This window comes from Eretmochelys imbricata, chromosome 8 (genome assembly GCF_965152235.1).
Source record: "Eretmochelys imbricata isolate rEreImb1 chromosome 8, rEreImb1.hap1, whole genome shotgun sequence".
Taxonomy (NCBI): Eukaryota; Metazoa; Chordata; order Testudines; family Cheloniidae; genus Eretmochelys; species Eretmochelys imbricata.
In genome coordinates this window covers 108,520,343-108,541,330 of record NC_135579.1, presented here as the reverse complement: position 1 = coordinate 108,541,330, position 20,988 = coordinate 108,520,343, and the positions used below count along the sequence as shown (strand labels likewise).

The window sequence follows — 20,988 nt, the reverse complement described above, 5'->3', positions numbered from 1 at the left end:
TTGCTGACAGTCTGGGCTGGAGAGCCAGTTGGTGACAAGAGGCAGCTGCGGATGAGAGAGCATGTGAGGCTGGGGCAGTGAATGGGGCTTTATCACAGCATGGGACCTGCCTCTGTCCGTGCTGCCGGTGCCCAGCTGCAGTTGCAGTCCTGCCGAGGAACGCACAGGGACACTTGAGCAGTCTCTGGGCTCAGCAGCGCTGCAGCCACTGAGTCTGGAGAGACAGAAGACCCAAAGCGGCAGTATCACCTGAGACAAGCTTCACTGAACAGGGATGCCCAGATGCATCAGTGAGTGGAGCCTCAGCACGGGGAGAGGTCCCCTGGCCTGTGCCACAGAGCGTGGGTTTCAGTGAGGAAGGTCTCTGACCCCCAGTCCTGGGAACTGGGGACGGGGGTGGGGTGGGGGGTATTTGGGAGCAGGGGCTTTGGTCAATTACACTTTGTTTTTTTCTGGCCTTTTTCAGATGAAGTAACTAGGACAAGGAGGGGGCTGGAGGACTCAGTACCAGCCACTCCCCATGACACTCTGGAGGTGCATCAGCTCACTACAGTGGACACCGCAGATCAAGCTCTATTGTCCTGCCCTTCAGCCAGAGTCTTTCCTGGCACTTCCCCTGGCGTGCAGCCCGTAACTCACTAGGGGATGCAGTGATGGGCATCCCTGCTGTATTGGAGCTCTGACATTCAGTGGCAACAGGGCATCAGAGGGCAAGAACACAAGCTGCCTGCCTCACAAGGAAATGCCACAGCCTTCACAGCTGCTGTGGCTTTGACCTCCCCGGCCACGGACCTGGCGCCATCTGTGTGATCATCGCAGCACATCCTGCCCAGCCTAGAGGCCCCTCAGGACCCACCATGCCTGAGTTGGAGCAACTCAGTGTGCCCCGGCCCCCTGCGGATGCTGGCCGTATTCAGAGGAACATCCTTGAGGAGCATGTCGAGCTGTGGTGGTTCAAGGACCCTAAGAAATCCATCTTGTGCTATGGAGTGGCCGTGGTGCTAATTCTGGCCTGCGGGACAGGGGGCATTGTCCTCCTCTATAGCACCAGTAGCCGGTCCGGGGAGTGGCGGCTGGCTGTGGGCACCACGCTCTGCCTCCTGGCCTTGCTAGTGCTGCTGAAGCAGCTGCTGAGCTCTGCTATCCAGGACATGAATTGCATCCGGAGCCGGAACCAAATTGAGCTGCTGAAGAGTGGTGGCTTTTCGGACTGTGTGATGCTGCTGCTTAGCGCTCTGGTTCTGCTGGTCTGTGGCGTGGTCCTCACTGTCCTCTCCACCACGACCATGCAGCTCAGCCCCTCACGGCCTCTGGCCAGCATGTTCTCCAGTGGAGTCATCCTCATGACTGCTGGGGCTGCCATTCTACTCTGCCTCCTGCTTTATGTGCTCAGCACCTCCTGCTGCCCAGTTGCTCCCAGGAGACTGGGCACAGGTGACATTAGCATCTTCACCATCTCCAGCCGACTCGCTGTGAACCGCCGGCTCGCCACCACCTCCAGCATGGCCAACCTGATCTAAGGCCTGGGCAGAGCCAACATGCCCTTCAGTATGGCAAATGTGCACTAACCCTGGGGCAGGGCAAGCCCATGCCCGCCACCCTTTCAGCAGGGTCAAGCTAATCTTAACCTGGGGAAGAGCTGAAATTTGAGTGTTGCCTTGACCCAACTGCAGTTATCATTGAAAGCAGACTGGCATTTGCACTTTACTCAGGCCAATCGGCCTGAACCCTGGCAAAGACAAGGCAGTTCCTGAGTTGATTTAACTGGAACTTTACAAGTAGGACACTGGTCCTATTTTATTTTTTACCTCAGCAAAGTCTTCTGTGGCATTTGCTGTCCATCCCTCTGACACACCGGGATTCCTGCTCTGAAAGACGAAGAGGAAGTGTGCATGTCCTGGGCCTGGCCCTGTTGAGAAGCCCTTGCTGCTCTGGGGAGATCCTGAAGTGTTTGCTGCTAAAATAATCTGTTTCTCATGTAAGAGTCTTGCACTCTACTGGCTGGCAGGGCTATGACTGCTGGTGGTGGTGGAGTCTCCTACAGCTCTGGGGTACAGCTGCTCCTTGGGGATCCAAGTCCTAGCACGGATTGTTTCCAAACAAGTTGTGCCACTGTGAGTTTGTGCACGTGTCCCTGAGACACCAAGCCTGCTGGGTGACCTGTCCCAAGCTTCCCTCCAGCAGCTGAGCATGGAGCCATGTCCCCACCACTAGAAGGGTGAGCAGCCTGCTGCAAGCGTTGATATCTAACAAAGAGGGGGACGTGGGCCCAAGCATGCTGTTGCCTGCTGGGTGTGAGTGCAGCGCTGTGTGCATGTGCATATCCCTATGCGTGACTGTGGAGTAGGGTGACCAGATAGCAAGTGTGAAAAATCGGGACGGGCTGGGGGGTAATAGGTGCCTATATAAGAAAAAGCCTCAAAAATCGGGACTGTCCCTATAAAATCGGGACATCTGGCCACCCTACTGTGAGGAGCTGGCACTGGGGAGGGATTGTGCATGTAGATAGCAGTGCAGATGGGGTGGATACATTGATGTGAGTGGCACAGATGAGTCCAAGTGCTGGATATGTGCAAAAATGCATCTGTATGTGTGATGTCTTTTTGTGTTTGAGGGGATGTGTGACCTGTCTGCAAATTATAGCTGTGTAGTAAGCACATGCCCTGACATGTACGGCTTGATTACAGTGAGGTATATTTGCAGCCCTTAAGCAGGATCCCCTTTCCCCCAGCCATTCTTCAGCTAAACAAGACAGATTTAGCTGTCTCAATTGCTCCCCCAAACTTGTCCCCTCTGCCCTGATCACTGATGCTCTTTGAAATCTCTTCAGTTTGCAGGCACTCTTTGTGGGGGTTGTGGTTCCTGGAACTGAGTGTGGCATTTCAGGAGTAATTGTACCAGAGCCATATACACATGTATAGAGGAGCACTATTCCCGCTTTACTTTGAAACGATACTTCTGGGTACAACCCCAAACCATGCTGGCTCATAATGCCGCGAGCTCCTAATGAAAACTCCTGTATCACTCGGCCTCTCCCAGCTCTCTCCCTGCCACTGAACCACTCTGTGATGTTTTGCCAGTTTAATTACTTGCACGTATCCAGGCAAACTCTCATTTTGTTAGTCTCTGTCTGAGTCTAAGCGCTGCAAGTCCCTCTCAGTCATTTCTCCAGCTTGTCTGGGGCTTGCAGTTCTTTCCAGGTTAGGATCATCTGCACCTTTTATTAAGATATTGTTTCCTCCCTCTTCTTCGTCACTAATTAAGACAAGTCCTAAAACTCACCTTTTGCATGCTCCCACCAGATGCTGCCTTCCCTTCATCCACCAATGTACGTCTGTCAAAAAAAGCAAGCCATTTTGTTAGCTTAGCACTCAGAGACCTCAGGGGAGCTTGGGGCCCTGATGTGCCAAATACTGTACATACTGTAGTGAGGCAGTCTGGGCCCAAAGAGCTTAGTCTGCATAGACACGACAAAGGGCAGGAAGGGAAACAGAGGCCCAGTGCAGCAGTGACTTGCTCAAGGTCACACAGAGCTCATGACACAGCTGGGAATAGAATCTTGGCCATTTGTCTGGCAAGATCTATTATTTATAAAAACATTCACGCTGCAGCTGAGCCATAGCCACGTCTCTCTACGCTCTGCTTATTATGGTTTGTGTATGAATGCATGTGTGTGCATATGTCTTCCTGCTTGTGCATGGTTCTACCCATCGGTATACCCGTGCAGTTGCACCTGTGTGCATACGGGTCTGTGTCTCTACCTGCATTCACACCTGCATGAACACTCAAGTCTGTGCCCCTGCTTGCGGCACCCAATCTCTCCATACACGTGGCTGTGACGATCCCACTGGAGGTCAGGGGGCCATATAACAACAGTTGTACATTTCGCATGTGCACTAAGAACTGAACAGGCCACTCACAAAAGACAGTGAGACGCTGTTTCCCTGGACACATCTGACTTGGGGGCAGGCATCCCTGAGTCAGCAACAGACCCCCCTCCTAGGGCATCAGTGTTACTGTTTCATTCACTTCGGGTTTTTCCGCCCCTGTGTTGTGTGAATAGAAAGATAATAAAGTGGTACTGAAACTGCATGTTGCAGTCTGGGACTATGTGCTGGATTCCTGCATGAGAGGGCTCAGCCCAGGGGCTGCACGCTTCTGCACCAGAGTCAGGCTGAATGAGAAGCATGAGCTGGGATGATTTATGGCCCAGTCTAGCAGGCTTCAGTTTAATCTGGCAGCAGTTTCAAGTCAGTCTCCTGGAGGGGTAAGCATGATACAGGAAAGTCTGAATAGGGCGTAGCAGCCCTGCTGACAGACCTGTCTCCCCTCTCCCTCAAACACATGGACTTGTTCCCCCCACATGCTCCCTCCCCATTTCATCTGTGTACATGCCCTCCTTCATGTAATGCAGGCCTGTGTATATCAGGTTTCATCTTCCATTAACCTGGGCGCACTCTGCGTCCGCTTCACCCATGGCACCTTGCCCTGGTCCCCAAGGGAGCTCACAAGAATGATGCAAAGCAGCCTGTGTTCTTATATGTGATTTTAACCTCAGGGTTTCTGTATAAATAGGGTTTTCACCAAAAAGGGAGGTGGTGATTGGACGGCTAACATAGTGAATGCCAGTGAAAATGAGGTAGGATCAGAGGCTGAAATAGGAAAAGAACAGGTTAAAAATTACTTAGACAAGTTAGATGTCTTCACATCACCAGGAGCTGATGGAATACATCCTAGAATACTCAATGAGCTGACTGAGGAGATATCTGAGCCATTAGCAATTATCTTTGAAAAGTGCTGGAAGACGGGATTCCAGAAGACTGGAAAAGGGCAAATATAGTGACAATCTATAAAAAGGGAAATAAGGACAACCTGGGGCATTACAGACCAGTCAGCTTAACTTCTGTACCCAGAAAGATAATGGAGCAAATAATTAAGCAATCAATTTGCAAACATCTAAAAGATAATAAGGTGATAAATAACAGTCAGCATGGATTTTTCAAGAACAAATCATGCCAAACCAACCTGATAGCTTTCTTTGACAGGGTAACAAGCCTTGTGGGGGGGTGGGGGGGAGCGCTAGACATGGTATATCTTGACTTTAGTAAAGCCTTTGATACTGTCTCACATGACCATCTCATAAACCAAGGAAATGCAATCTAGATGGAGCTACAAAAAGGTGAGTGCAAAACTGATTGGAAAGCCGTTCCGAGAGAGTAGTTATCAGTGGTTCACAGTCATGCTGGAAGAGCATAACAAGTGGGGTCTTGCAGGAATCAGTTCTGGGTCTGGTTCTGTTCAATATCTTCAGCAATGATTTAAATAATGATATAGAGAGTACACACATAAAGTTTGTGGACGATACTAAGCTGAGAGGGGTCGCAAGTGCTTTGGAGGACAGGATTAAAGTTCAAAATAATTTGGACAAACTGGAGAAACGGTCTGAAGTAAACAGGATGAAATTCAATAAAGACAAGTGCAAAGTACTCCATTTAGGAAGGAACAATCAGTTGCACATACACAAACTGGAAAATGACTGCCAAGGAAGGAGTACTGCGGAAAGGAATCTCTGACCATAAGCTAAATATGAGTCAACAGTGTAATACTGTTCAAAAAAATCAACGTCATTCTGGGATGTAGTAGTAGGAGTGTTGTAAGCAAGACATGAGAAGTAATTCTTCCACTCTACTCCAGGCTGATTAGGCCTCAACTGGAGTATTGTGTTCAGTTCTGGGTGCCACATTTCAAGAAAGATGTGCAGAAACTGGAGAAAGTCCAGAGAAGAGCAACAAAAATGATTAAAAGGTCAAGAAAACATGACCTATGTGGGAAGATTGAAAAAAATTGGGTTTGTTTAGTCTGGAGAAGAGAAGACTAAGAGGGGCCATGATAACAGTTTTCAAGTACATAAAAGGTTGTTACAAGGAGGAGGGAAAAGAATTGTTCTTAACCTCTGAGGACAGGACAAGCAGCAAAAGGCTTAAATTGCAGCAAGGGCGGTTTAGGTTGGACATTAGGAAAAATGTCCTGTCAGGGTGGTTAAGCACTGGAATAAATTGCCCAGGGAGGCTGTGGAATCTCCATCATTGGGGATTTTTAAGAGCAGGTTGGACAAACCCCTGTCAGGGATGGTCTAGCTAATACCTAGTCCTGCCAGGAGTGCCAGGGACTGGACTAGACGACCTGTCGAGGGTCCCTTTCAGTCCTATGCTGCTACGAATACCAGCCCTTTTCCTGAGCCTCCGAGGCTGAGCCCTACCAGGGCATGTGTTGCCCCCAAGTGAGACTAGAACCAGCTCACAATTAGGGCTGCAATTTTGTCAGAGGTCATGGAATGCATAACTTGACCCCGTGGTTCCTGGGAGCTGCAGTGTCCCCCCACAGCCCATGGTGGCTGGAAACTGCAGGTGCCCCAAGCTCCCAGCTGCTAGGGGGTGGGGAAGGGGGCAGTGCCCCAGAGCTCTGAGTCACGGGCAGCTGGGGTGCCCCACACTGGGAGCCACGGGCAGTGGTGGGGGGCCTCACAGCTCTGAGCTGTTATGCATATTTTTAGTAAATGTCACACATGGGCTTCCATTAGTTTTTCTTTATTGCCCATGACCTGTGACTTTTACTAAAAATATGCATGACAAAATCTTAGCCTTATTTATGATTGCACCTGTCCCACCCTATGCATCAGCTGTACTGCAAACATACAGTACTGGGGATAGAACTAGGGATCTTTCTCTGCAGATGAAAGCCTCTACCTGGTAAGCTAAAGAACCTGTGGGCTGCTGGTAGAAACAGTACTTCCGTCAGCTCCTAGAGCACAGCAGTGCAAATACACATTATCCAGCATGTATGAGACATAATCCCAGAGTCATGCACTCCCACTCGCTTTACTTTTGTCTTTCACATTTGCTTTTCCGAGAGCAGAAAATGTGCATGGATAAAATATCAGTGACTTGTTCACTAGTGACTTGCTACACTATTGCACATAATCTTCCATGGCGTTTATCCCAAATCTGTTCAACACCCCCCGCAGGCAAAACAGCAGTTCTTTAATCATGTGTTTGGAAATGAATCCAGTGGGAAGGAACAAAGTGGATTTTGGATTAAAGAGTTAATTTTTAACTTTCCTCAAATCCTGATATAATCTCTGATCCACAGAGGTGTCAAAAATTCTCTAGGCCTCCTCGCTGGCAAAGTAAGCACTTGACTGTTCTCTGCCTCAGAGTGAGCACAGTGACTACTCAAGGCAACTTATAAGTCACTTAGCAAATGCCTCCTTAATGGCCGCTAATACTCTGTTAGTGTTTCCAGAGGAAGCAGGAAGCAAGCGGCTCTGCTGGCCAGAAAAAAGGGCTGTGCTACTCAAATCCCTTTCCATGTAACTTAGATGTATGAGGCTTGGGAATGCTAAGGCATAACAGGGGGATCCAGTGCTAAAAAATTAATTCTTTTAGTATATGAAGTGCAGAATTTTGACTGTCTCAGCTGCTTCCTGGAATGAATTCTGGATGAATGCTTCTGAGATAGCTCCTGACCGCTCTCCTTGTTCCTCCTATGTTCCAAGAGAAGCAATATCATGTTTTAACCTGCTAGGCAAAAGACAGCCTCTAGGACCCCAAAATGTCCCCATATGCCTCCTGATTATTTAGCTTGAGGAGTTAGGCACAGGACTGAATATGCTGATAAGTGGCTTGAGACGTACAGGCAGTAAATTTTTCCACACCTCTACATTATCTTCAAATCAATCTTTAATTTTAAACATAAGTCATTTTTTAATTAGCAGATATAGCCCAAATGCCCCTTAAAAGAAGAATATAAATTCAGAAATAAAGACCTAGGAATTCATTTAAAAAATATAAAAACATGAAAAAGCAAATTTGGAATTCAGTCTCCTTATTACATTAAAAGCAGGCACAAACCATACTATAAAAAAAAAATCTAAACGTAGGCCCTAGGGAAGCAGGCAGGGCGTCAGAGAGTTACTATTCAACAAGTTTCAATGCCTGACAGTTTATATGTTTAATTTGTCCAGACTTGGACCCCTGAATGGAAAAGACAGGCTAACCCTACATGCTAGCCTGGCTGCTCTGGCATGCAAGAGGGGAGGGATGTAGTCACCCATGGGTCTGAACGCTGCTCCCTCGTAGAGCTCAGTGATGCCCTGCCACCTCATCTTTTGTGTGAAAGTGATTTGATTATTGTAACCCCAAGACCTATAATTTGGACCCCACATAAATGGTGAGGTTTGAGTTTTAGACCAGTTCTGTCTTTCCGGGGCATGGGAAGCAGTGCACCTGCTGCTCTCCCTAGTTATGCTATCTCCAGCAACACCACCTTTCCCCAGGAGAAGGAGCTCAGCCATCAATAATAGTCCCTGGTTTTCTAGATGTGGTGTTTTATGTTGGCTTCACTCTGGCAAAACAGGCTACGATCTCACATACTGAGATGCAAAGGCCATTTTTCCACTCAATTCTAAGAAACAGAGACCTGTTCCTTGGGGGAGAAGGGTGATAGAAGGTAAATCTCATCTGTGCATGGAGCATTTCTTGTTCAAAAGTTCCAGAACTGTAGGTCTCCCCTGCTAGCTCCTCCCAGCACTCAGCTGCAGCTCCTGTTCTCAATCTGTTACTCTGACTGGATAACTGAGGAGGGACTAGCTCTCCCCCTCCTGTAGCTACTGGCAGGGTGGTTGAATCCAGCTACTACTGAGAGAGAGAGAGAATTAATACAAAACAAAGACAAACCTCAAAGAGGCCGTTTGTCTCCTGCCTGGAACTACCGCATAAAAAGGCAGCGGCCCAGGTAGGGAAACCATAAGCGGGACCATCTGAATCTGCCACCAACAGGGCAAGGAGTGGCTAGTAAGACTGTTTTGGGTGCACACCCTGCTGCAGCACGTCTCATCATCCCCTCCTCCCTTTCTTCATCAGGCAATCTGGTCACCATCCCTTAGCTCCAGGGGATGTCAGGAATTCTACATGGAAGAGAGAAGAGAATCTCCCCCCCAGGAAGAAATTCCTTCTTGGACTAGGGAGCTCTTGAATTTGGTGCAAAAAGTGCCTTTACCTCAGCGGTCACCAACCTGTAAGCCCCAGGCAACAGCAGCAGAGTCCCCTTATAGTATCCACTGTCAAAAGAGCAAATATAACAGATGCCTGACAGCAGAAGAGGTTTGCAGGAATCCTCATCTGACTCAGTGGAGGTGGCGATTGAGAACCTAAGGAGTAAAATTTTAAAAAGGGGGAAAGGGTTCAAGAAACTACCTCAGACACAAGAGAAAACTGGCCGATTCTTCTGGGGATAGTAGTTCTTCATTTATCATGAGAGCTGACGGTTCTGGACACAAGGTTCTCATACATGGAAAGAAAAAGCTTAATAAAAAAATTGTTTGTGGCTGTTCTTCATTGTCATTTATTTTAATCATAATCTTGACAGACATCAAAAAAAGAAAAAGAAGGCTGGAAAATCTGTTCAATCCAAGCCTGAGAGAGAAACGAAGAAGTCAAGAGGAAAGTCAGGATCTTCTTCACAGGAGGAAGGTGAACTCTCTCTCTCTCACACACAGAGCCTGAATTGCAGGATGAAACAAAGCAAGAGGATCTTTTTCCAATCACTTGAGAACACATTATGAATGGTGATTAGATACCTGGGTATCCTGTCAGATGAGCCCATTAGAAAAGATTCTGGGGAGGAGGAAGAAAGATAGACATAGAAATTACAAAAAAATATTTTCCAGCTGGTTCAAAATCTGAACTACACATTCCCTTTCATGACTTTTTGGAAAAGCGATTAAGGCTGAATGGGAAACACCAGCAAAATCTAATGGACTGTCCAGGCATGCCAAAAAATTCTACAATGTGCACCACAGCAAAGCAGATTTGGTCTCTCATCCCAAAATGGACAAAGCAGATCAGCACTAGTCAAAGACACTACTATCCAACGGAAAGGGGCTTTTTCCCAAAAGAACCCGACTGCAGAATAGAAATATCCCTGTGTAATAATATGTCTGAGGCTTCATCTTCCTCTCTGAGGGTTTCTGCTGGGACAACATGTTTTGCAAGAGCAGTGCTAGCCTGGACTGACAAATTTGGCAGCTAGATGCCCACAAAAGGCTAAGAAATCATGATTAGGTTTGGACTTACAGAAAAACTCAATGGCTTCAACCTTCACTGTTGATGCAACCAGGGATACTTTGATGTTTTCAGCGCATGCCATGGCCTCCAATGTGGTGACCAGACAGCACCTCTGGTTATGAGCTTGGAAGCACTATATACAAGCCAAAGTCATGTTAACAGCTTTGAAATATTTAGGAAGTTGGTTATTTGGGAAGCCATTAGACAGAGTGCTGGTGGAAATCTCAGATAAATCAAAAAAGAACTCTCCCAACTCCAAATCCAGAAAAATGGACAATCGTCCTTATTACAGGTCTACATATCCTTTTTGTGGCTACTCCTATAGGAACGAAAGAAACTACAGCAAAGGCAAATGGAACAAGTCCAAGCCTGGAAAGGGTCGACCATTCTTCCTGCCATGCAAATTTCAACACTGGAAGCAATGCCTGAATACAATCAAGAGAGTTCAGATGAGCAACACCTATGGGGGGAGACTATTAAAATTCAAGGACCAATGGCCTCTCTTCACACTGGACAGATGAATCCTGAATGTGGTTCAACATGGGTACATCACTGAATTTTCAAAGATTCCAAATCATCATTTTCTCCCTTCTCCAGCATCAGCAAGAGGCAAAATACGCTAAAGGCCACAGATCAGCTTCTGCAATTCCATGTAATAGAGAGAGTTCCTGAGGCAGAGATGTTCTCTGGCCACTACTTAATCTTGTTTCTGATACGCAAAAGATCTGAGGAGGACAGAGTGGTGTTGGACTTAAAACACCTGAACAAGTTCATAAGAAAGACCAGATTTAAGATGGAGACTTTGAATTCCATAGCAGTGGCCATCTGCCAAGGGAATTACTTTATATCAATTGATTTGAAGACTTATCTTCATGTGCCAATCCACTGGAAGCACAAGAGATTTCTGTGATTCGCTCATGGGACCAATGATTTTCCATACAAAGCACTACCTTTCAGACTGTCACTCTCACGAGTGTTCATAGAAGTCCTCATTGTTCTGGTGGGTTTTCTCAGGCAAAAGGGGTCACAGGAATAGTCTTTCCTGGATGACATTCTAGGCAGAGCCCTGTCCAAGGAGGGGTCCACTCGGGCAACTTAGCCAATGATCTGAACATTGAAACAACATGGATTTATTGTCAATTGCTGAAAGAGTGATCTTCAACCATCTCAGCACCTCATCCATCTTGGAATGTTGACAGAAAGATTTTGTGGGCTGTGTGTGTCTATCAGCCAAAACACAGGGCAAGATCAGATCAGCAATTACTCTCATGAGGAGGTGCCTTAGGACATCAGAACACTCATTAGAATGCCCACAAAGAATGATCAGGTCCTGCACAAGGATAGTTGCTTGGGCAAGAATGCATATGAGGCTTCTCGAGTTTCCTGTTGTCCCTTCCCTGCCATTTGCTGATTTTTTCCATTCTGAGCCTTTTCCAATTCCAATATATCTTTTTTGAGATGGGGGCGACCACATCTGCACACAATATTCAAGATGTGGGCGTACCATGGATTTATATAGAGGCAATATGATATTTTCTGTCCTATTATCTATCCCTTTCTTAATTATTCCCAGCATTTTGTTTGCTTTTTTGACTGCCGCTGCACATTGAGAGGATGTTTTCAGAGACCTATCCACAATGACTCCAAGAGCTCTTTCTTGAGTGGTAACAGCTAATTTAGACCCCATCATTTTATATGTATAGTTGGGATTATGCTTTCCAATGTGCATTCCTTTGCATTTATCAACATTAAATTTCATCTGCCATTTTGTTGTCCAGTCATCCAGTTTTGAGAGATCCTTTTATAGCTCTTTGCAGTCTGCCTGGGTCTTAACTATCTTTAGTAATTTTGTGTCACTTTGTATGCGCACACACGAATACTAATGTGTGTGTGCGCATGAGAAAATGCATGTCTACATGACAGTGCACGTGGCTAGGTCCCTGAGAATCCGTGTAAGAGAGCACATTTGCCAGCAAGTGTTAAAACAAAGCCCAAAGACAAATGCCTGAATCGCTCCCACAGAGCTGCTCTGTAAGAGCCTGAACATTTCTTGCCAACACAGTGAAAGAAACTAGTGAATGTACTCTCACATCCTGTCCTGCACACAGGGAAAGGCTCCAGCAAACATCCCTTATGTTCAGGTCACTGTGACGACTCAGTGCCAGTGTCATGCCCTTTAGTGAGGCCTGCCACACTCATAATTGCACCAGGCTTTATTAAAGCAAAACAAGAAGAAAAATTGGAAAACAGTTCATAAGGGAAAGCATGAGGCTCTATTAATTATCCAAATACATAAAAGTGTTAATGCTCAAACAGAAATGATTGTTTTACACTAACAGTAGGATGAGCTGGAATGCAATAGGAAGCTTTAGTCTGTATCCCTAAATATAAACAAAAGCTGAGACCTGCTCAAGCACTGACTGCTCTTCCTGGATTCAACAGGCTAAACAGAAAAGGAATGTAAGAGGCTGCATCACCCATTGAACTGAGCCAACTGCCACCTCTTTCCCAATGGATGCACTAACCAGTTCCTGGCTGCAGCAATGCTGGGTGCTTTCTGCTTGGGATCTTTAGATACAGTTCTAGCCGTTTTTACCTTTTCACACTTGTGGGACTGGATGCTTCCAATGCTCAGACCAGGTTCCCACAACTTCTGACAGGCGTCAGGTTCCCTTGTGATGTTTGGTCATCCTGCTCAAGGAGGACTATGACTCGGGGGGATAGGAGGGAGAGAAATTCAGTGGCTGGCTGGGCTAAGATGGCAAAGGGGATGCTGAGAGATAGAAGTAGGTCATTTTTCTGAACATTCCCTTAATCTGGGACACACTCCAGAACAGCTAAAGTGAAAGTCAGAGTTCTATCAGTTCACAGCTCTAAAGCAGAGGTAAGGTGGGCAGGGGAAGAGATGTTACTTTAACGTGAAACAGTTCAAAAGGCACCTGTCATCTATCAGTGCCAACTACCAAATGCACATTAAGCAAAGGCATTTCCTTTCTGCCATTTCCTTAGAGCTGGCCATTATTCCCAGCTCTCCAGCTGTTCACCTCAGGCACTGACAGCACTGACTATAACATTGCAGTATCCCCTGCAGAAACTGTCAGGTGAGCTGGGAGAGTGTAAAAAGTTTTAGCAATATGGATCTCATCTCAGTTAGTGAAATAATATTTCTACCTCCAGCTCCCCTGGGCTCTGAGTATTTTCAAAACACTTGGAGCACAAAGGTTCCTGCCCAGACATGTCTGTTCCACTGACACCCAGAGTCAGGGCTAAAGCTCTGTAACGCATCTGGAGGTGATAGTACTAGTGGGATTACTCTGGCGCACTATTAACATAAAGGTTTGGGACCTGAGGTTACAGAACCAGCTACTTTGGGGCACTCAGCCCACATTCTCCAAGGGTGTGAACTAGAAACAATAAATGTGGACGTAACCATCCTCTTGCACCAGAACAAGGCGCCCGCCGTCGTCCACAGCAAGGACACGGGGTCTCTTCAGCCGACTTTGGTTGCTCAACACTACCTCCCCTGTCTCACCATCTGGTGAAAATTTAATCACCTTCAACTGATCAACCACAAAAATGTTACTAGACACGTCCACGCATACACTGAACGGCTTTGTCAGCAGCGAGTGTGAGGTCTTCAGCACATTGAGGATCAGCCCAGACTTCTCAATGATGACAATCTGCTTCTTGATGAAGTCTGAAACAATGAATTCCTCCCAGTCATTGACAGCAATGAAAAGGAACTTCCCCCCATGGTAATCTGTGGGTGCCACCCTGCCCACGCAGTGTCCTGAAGGGCTGTAAAGGGAGATGGAGCAGAGTGTGCCTTCACTCACTGCAATATAGGAGTCCTCATAGGAGGTGATGGCATAGGAAGACTCGGATCCCCTTAGCAGCAACTTGCGCAGAAATTTGCCCTCAAGGGTCAGGAAGAAGAGGAAGGAATCTGAAGAGCAAGCTAGGACGTCTCCACAGAGCGAAATGCCACAGAAGACGCCATCTGAGTCTGGCAGAGGTATTGATTGCTGAAAGTGCCCACCAGCGCTGTACTGCTTTATCTCATCATTCTCCTGATCTAACAGGAGAATGCCACCAGCGTGAGGCAGAACAGCAATCCCTGTGATATTGGGCTTTGCTTGGGACCAGCACTGGTCTACCTCAAAAGTGCACACGCGCTTAGGCCTTTTACTGCGCCTGCTGCAACAAGAGGGATTCTTGTCGGGAGTGTCAGGGGCACTCTCTTCAGAGCTTGGACAGGAGTCTTCTTGGTCTTCTGAGTCCAAGGGCAAGTCTGGGTCATCCTCAGACTCCTCACTGGGGGAAGCAGATGCCTCGCTATCTGGCTCAAAAACAGTTTCCATGTCTCCTTCAGGTTGTTCCCTGGGAAACACTAGACTGAAGAGTGCTGCCTCTGACAGCATTTCCGGCTGATCCCAGGCTATGGCCAATTCAGGGATTTGGCTCTCTAGTTTCCGTGGGATATATGTCTGGAGCTCCTGAATCCGATTCCTTATCATGCCCTCTAAGTGTAAGATCTCATAGTCCTTTCCCACATAGAGGACCCTTTGAGAGAACTCTCTGGTGCTGATTGCTTTATCTCTTTGGCTCTGGAGCTCCTCTTTCACCAGGCGACAACTTTCCATTTGCTGAGTTAGAAAAGCAGACAGCTCACCCAGAACGGCTTCCTTCTGGGCCAGGAGGTAGGAGATAATGTCATCCACGTATTTGGTGATCCTCTCCTTTATGTTCTCTCCTGATGTTTTCAATTTATCTATTGTCTCCTCCACAGCTTTTTCCTGCTCAGAGATGCATGTTATCGTTCCTGCCAGGCTGTCAATTAGCTGCTCAACAGAAGGCCTTTCCCTCTGCACAGCATTTGCCATAGAGACCACCTTGTGCTGGAAATGGTCTAGCATACGGCAGTCCCTGCAGATGGGAGCACTGCAGGTGTCACAGAAGAATCGCAGAGCTTCCTGCTGGTGGTCCTGGCAGCACAGCTCCTGCAGCAGCCTCATCTCAGCATCATATTCCCCAGCTAGAAACTCCTCAAGCTTCACCACCTTATGATGAAGAGTGAGACGGGAGCAGCAATGGCCCTGAGTGCAGGACTGGCACAAGAAATCCTTGCAGTCTAGGCAACGGGCAGTGGCAGTCAAGATCTTCTGGGCATCTGAGCAGACTGTGCAGGCCAAATCCCTGTTGTGTTTAATCTGGAATAACTCCAGGAGGCTGTTGATGAAGAAGTTGGTTTTCAGACTTGAGGCACCTCCTGGGACATCTGTTTGCAGCCGGCACTCAGGACACTGGAGGGCTCCGTCCCTCACTAGTGGTTCCAGGCAATGCTGGCAGTAACTGTGCAGACATGGAAGGATCTTTGGCACTGTGTAGAGATCATAGCAGATTTTACAGGTCAGAAAATCCTCCCTGATTAATTCTTGTAAGGACATGAAGGTTAGAGCCATTGTCCCATCCAAACAAGGCCTGGAAACAAAACAAAGAGAAGAATCAAAATGCACTCATCTTATTTCTACACCCATCATCTGAGTGACAGCCCTGCTGAAGGCTGCAATCCCAAGAAAAAGACAGGCTGAAACACAGGAGGAACAAAGGGAAAGAGAGAAGCAGATGGGTGGGCAAGAGGAGAGGGAGATAGGGTCACCATCTGGCCTGTATCATATTTCTGTCCTTGTGTATGCTTCTGTTTAGCTGGATGTGTATCTTTAGTGAGCACCTGTGGAAACTTTTGCTTCCTGACACTAAGCAGAAATGTTTGAATCTATTCACCCTACGGACATAGGCAAGAAAGAGTTGAGCATCCAGGAATTTTATCCCCAAAATTATTAAAATGTATAGTCTAGACAGACACAAGGAAGGGCAGGTGAGAGAACTAGGCTAATTTACGGAAGGAGCTATCTGGGATCTGAGTTGGATCAGCTGATATACTGAAGTTCTCTAGGGCTCTGACCCAAATTACTTACTGAAGGAACTTATGTTTTTTATGAAATTTAGAACATACCACAGAGATTAGGCTATTACAAATTCTAACAAACCAATTATGGACAAAACAATGGAATTATCATATTAAGGCTTGAAATAAGGTTCATTAGCAGCAACACTGGCATTAAATCATCAGTTTAATCAAACCATCAAATTAACACAGCAAATAATCACCTAATGACAGGTTTCAGAGCAGCGACCGTGTTAGTCTGTATTCACAAAAAGAAAAGGAGGACTTGTGGCACCTTAGAGACTAACCAATTTATTTGAGCATAAGCTTTCGTGAGCTACAGCTCACTTCATCGGTGGTGAATGCATCCGATGAAGTGAGCTGTAGCTCACAAAAGCTCATGCTCAAATAAATTGGTTAGTCTCTAAGGTGCCACAAGTCCTCCTTTTCTTTTTGCAATCACCTAAAGCTTTCCTCCCAGAACTTCACAGTAAAATAGTGGTTTCTGGCACTTAATGCTTTTTGCCAGTGGATGTAAAGTAAAACTGGGTCCACCTCCGATGGAGACGCTTTTCTCTAGGTAAGTGAAGACCCAAACAGATTATTCTTCAAAATCAGGAGTGAATCCTGTCTTGTGTATCATAGATATCTGGGACAACTTAAAAGAAACCCGTCTTGGGACCAGGGTCACCTTCCCCAGGCAGAGAGCCGGGGGGGGGGGCAGGATCCGGAGGGGGGGGACCAGGGTCACCCGCCCCAGGCAGAGAGCGGGGAGGAGTGGGGGGGCCGGCAGCATCTCCCGCCCCAGGCAGAGATCGGGGGGAAGGGGCAGGATCCGGAGGGGGCGGACCAGGGTCACCCGCCCCAGGCAGAGAGCGGGGAGGAGTGGGGGGGCCGGCAGGGTCTCCAGCCCCAGGCAGATACCCGGGGAGGGCAGGATCCGGAGGGGGGGGAACCAGGTCTCCCGCCCCAGGCAGAGTCGGGGGACGGCGCGAGGGGGGCGCGCCGCACACGGCAGGTTTCAGGCTCAGGCCCGAGCCGAGCCGAGCCAGGCCGCCACGTTCCCGCCCGACTCACCCGCCGTCGGCCCAGCCGCACCGCCCTGGCCGCTACCGGGACAGGCCCATTTCCGCCCCGAGCGGCGCAGGCCCCAGCGCCCTTCCGGGAGCCGCCCGCCCCAGCCTCGCGCCGGCAAGGGCGGGGCAGCGGAGCGTGGGGGGCGGACTGGGGGAGGGAGGGCAGCGGGGCGTGGGGGGCGGACTGGGGGGAGGGAGGGTAGCGGGTGAGGGGTGGGGAAGACTGGGGAGGAGGGAGGAAGGGCAGCGGAGCGTGGGGGGCGGACTGGGGGGGGGGAGGGAGGGAGGGCAGCGGGGCGTGGGGGGAGGACTGGGGGGGAGGGCAGCGGGTGAGGGGGGGCGGACTGGGGGAGGAAGGGCAGCGGGACGTGGGGGGTGGACTGGGGGGAGGAAGGATAGCAGGTGAGGGGTGGGGAGGACTGGGGAGGAGGGAGGAAGGGCAGCGGGTGAGGGGTGGGGAGGACTGGGGGGAGGGAGAGAGGAAGGGCAGCGGGGCGTGGGGGGCGGACTGGGGGGAGGGAGGGTAGCGGGTGAGGGGGGGCGGACTGGGGGGAGGAAGGGCAGCAGGTGAGGGGTGGGGAGGACTGGGGGGAGGGAGGGAGGGAGGAAGGGCAGCGGGTGAGGGGTGGGGAGGACTAGGGGGGAGGGAGGGAGGAAGGGCAGCGGGTGAGGGGTGGGGCGGACTGGGGGAGGAAGGACAGCGGGTGAGGGGTGGGGCGGACTTGGGGGGGAGGGAGGGAGGGAGGAAGGGCAGCAGGTGAGGGGTGGGGCGGACTGGGGGAGGGAGGGCAGTGGAGGGCAACCTACTAACCGCTATACTTTCCTACATGCCTCTAGCTTCCATCCAGGACACATAACATGACCCATTATCTACAGCCAAGCCCTAAGATACAACCGCATTTGCTCCAATTCCTAAGACAGAGACAAACACCTACAAGTTCTTTATCAAGCATTCTTAAAATTACAGTAGCCACCTAGGGAAGTGAGGAAACAGATTGACAGAGCGAGACGGGTACCCAGAAGTCACCTACTACAGGACAGGCCCAACAAGGAAAAGAACAGAAGACCACTGGCCATCACATACAGCCCCCAGCTAAAACCTCTCTAGAACATCATCAGTGATCTACAACCTTTCCTGGAAAATGATCCCTCACTCTCACAGACCTTGGGAGACAGGCCAGTCCTTGCTTACAGACAGCCCCCCAACCTGAAGCAAATACTCACCAGCAACTACACACCTCACCACAGAAACGCTAACCTGGGAACCATCCCTGTAACAAACCCCGTTGCCTACTCTGTCCCCATATCTACTCTAGCAACACCGTCAGAGGACCTAACCACATCAGCCACGCCATCAGGGGCTCATTCACCTGCACATCTACTAATGTAGATAAATGCCATCATGTGCTAGATATGCCCCTCTGCCATGTACATTGGCCAAACCAATGTACCCCAGACAGTCTCTACGTAAAAGAATCAATGGACACAAATCAGAAATCAGGAATGGTAACATACAAAAGCCTGTAGGAGAACACTTCAATCTCCCTGGACATTCTATAACAGATTTAAAAGTAGCCATCCTTCAACAAAAAAGCTTCAAAAACAGACTTCAAGGAGAAACTGCAGAGCTACAATTCATTTTGCAAACTTTAACACCATTAATTTGGGCTAGAATAGGGGCTGGGAGTGGCTGGCTTACTACAAAAGCAATTTCCCCTCTCTTGGTATTGACACTTCCTCATCAATTATTGGGAGTGTGTTATACCAATAAAATAAAAACCAGCAGGATCTTATTAAAGGGAAAAAGGCAAAATACCACATTTATTGTGAATACAGAAAGAATCATAGTAAGCAGTTAGTTATAGTTATAACATTCCATTCAATCTCATATTTATTCACACATTCATTCATACAAACACACACACACACAGAGGTTCTGCAAGGTTGTTATCATAGTTACCAGCCTTAGAGTTGCTCATGCCAAGCCACTGGCCAGGTGGCCTGGACATGAGGAGGGAGCAGGGCCTTGTCAGATGTTCATCTGATGCTCCTGGAAGATGGTTTGCAGAATCAGACCCCAAAGTTCTCACTTTTTAGAGTCTATTTTTATAGGAATTTCTTCCTATGCCAGTCTATGGGAATTGCTTCATCATGCTGTTGCTGAATCAATCAGCAGATAGCACATTCCTGACAGCTCCAAGATGTTATCTTGTTCTTTGGTTCTCCCATTCTTGAGGCTGTTGGGTGGATTCCAGTCTGCCCTCCGAGGGGGGGGTCCTCTGGTTATTTCCACTTGACGCCTTCTTCAGCAGATGGACACTGGATTCTTAGGCTGGCACCTCCCTGATCATTCAGTTATTATCCACACCAAGCATCAATCCACATACATCCTCTATCTCTATTTTAATCACAATTGTTAATACAACAAAAGGGCATGAAAGTCTCTGGGTGCTGTTTCTGTTGTTAGAGTATTGCTTTGAGTCTCTCTCTCTGTGAATTGCTTTGAGAACAGACTCTGTCTTAGAATGTACTAACACAATTAGCAGCTTGCAAGTTTCACACATAGAGAGAGAGAAACGGTACCAAAAACCAAGAGACCTCTTAATTAGTAATACCCTGGAATTTAAACTCTGGGGAATCAAACTCATTTGTGATTTTAATACAGAACTTCTTTAATATGATCCAACAAGTGGACCACATCTATCCCGACTGAATTGGCCTGGTCAATACTGGTTCTCCACTTGTGAGGTACCTCCCTTCTCTTCATGTGCAAGTATATTTATGCCTATATCTGTAATTTGCACTCCATGTATCTGAAGAAGTGGGGGGTGTGGGGTTATCCACAAAAGCTTATGCTCAAATAAATCTATTAGTGTTTAAGGTGCCACCGGACTCCTTGTTGTTTTTGTTGATACAGACTTACATGGCTACCCCTTTGAAGCTGTGGATGTGATCCAGAGGGATTTTCAAGCCGGCAAACTCACCAGTACTGCTAGGAACCTGCTATATGGACTTTGAAGTCTTTGTATGTATGTAACTGCTTTACCATTTAACATCTCTCTTCTTGTTCTTCCTTTTTACTTGGCTGGTATTTTGGGTAAGATCCAAACCTATACTGACCTGGTAATGTGGCTGACCCTTCTGAGGTCAGAAGAACATTTTGCATATGTGAGCAGAGTTTAAAATAACTTCTCACTATACTGGACCTAGGTGCTGACTGGGGGCCAGAGACTGGAATGCAGTAAAGGGGGCTGTGTGATTTCTTTTTTTCCTTCTTGATAGTCAGTGTGGGGGATCAGAAGCACAGTTTGTGACTAGTTGGGAGGTTTAACTTCAGTGTTACCCATCAGTCTTGGGAATATCTGCTCTCCCTTTTGCAGCCTGCCCTGACCTTGGCATTGCCAGTGAGGGCTGCCTCAGGCACCATGAGTCACGGACCTAACCTAGGGAAAACTGTTGGACAAATAAGGGACTCTAACCAATAACCTCTCTCTGAAGTGGAACTTTGATACATTTTGATTAGGATTGTTTTGCAGTTTAAGTTTCAAAATGCTCTATTTTGTTTTGGATTTTTTTTCTGTGTATTTTAATCAGTAATTCTCCAAATTTTGCCATTAATTTTCTAGTGTGTTTGCCATGGAACTAAGGCCGGGTCTACACTTTAAAAATTTATACCAGCAAAGCTATGTCAATTAAGGGTGTGGAGGTTTTATGGGTATAAGCCAAGTGTTACATACACTTATACCCTCATAAAAGTGCTTTTCCATTGTAGCTTATTCTATTCAGGGAACTTGTATAAGCTATATTGACAGAAGCACTTCTATGCCAGTAAAGTCTTCAT

At 47.8% G+C, this 20,988-nt stretch overlaps 2 protein-coding genes across 2 annotated transcripts; one reads left to right on the top strand and one right to left on the bottom strand.

Annotated features, from left to right (window-relative positions):
• The first annotated feature begins 857 nt into the window (after positions 1-857).
• TMEM125 (transmembrane protein 125) lies at positions 858-1,520 on the top strand. Its single transcript, XM_077823622.1, has one exon. The coding sequence runs from the start codon at positions 858-860 to the stop codon at positions 1,518-1,520; it is 663 nt and encodes a 220-aa protein (XP_077679748.1).
• Positions 1,521-7,721: 6,201 nt separating this feature from the next.
• Positions 7,722-17,243, bottom strand: TRIM56 (tripartite motif containing 56). The gene is made up of 2 exons (XM_077823981.1): positions 17,149-17,243; positions 7,722-15,605 (listed from the first exon to the last, which is right to left on the bottom strand). Exon 2 carries the CDS (start codon positions 15,584-15,586, stop codon positions 13,529-13,531), a length of 2,058 nt encoding a protein of 685 aa, XP_077680107.1. The 5' UTR covers positions 15,587-15,605; positions 17,149-17,243; the 3' UTR covers positions 7,722-13,528.
• Between the last annotated feature and the right edge of the window lie 3,745 nt (positions 17,244-20,988).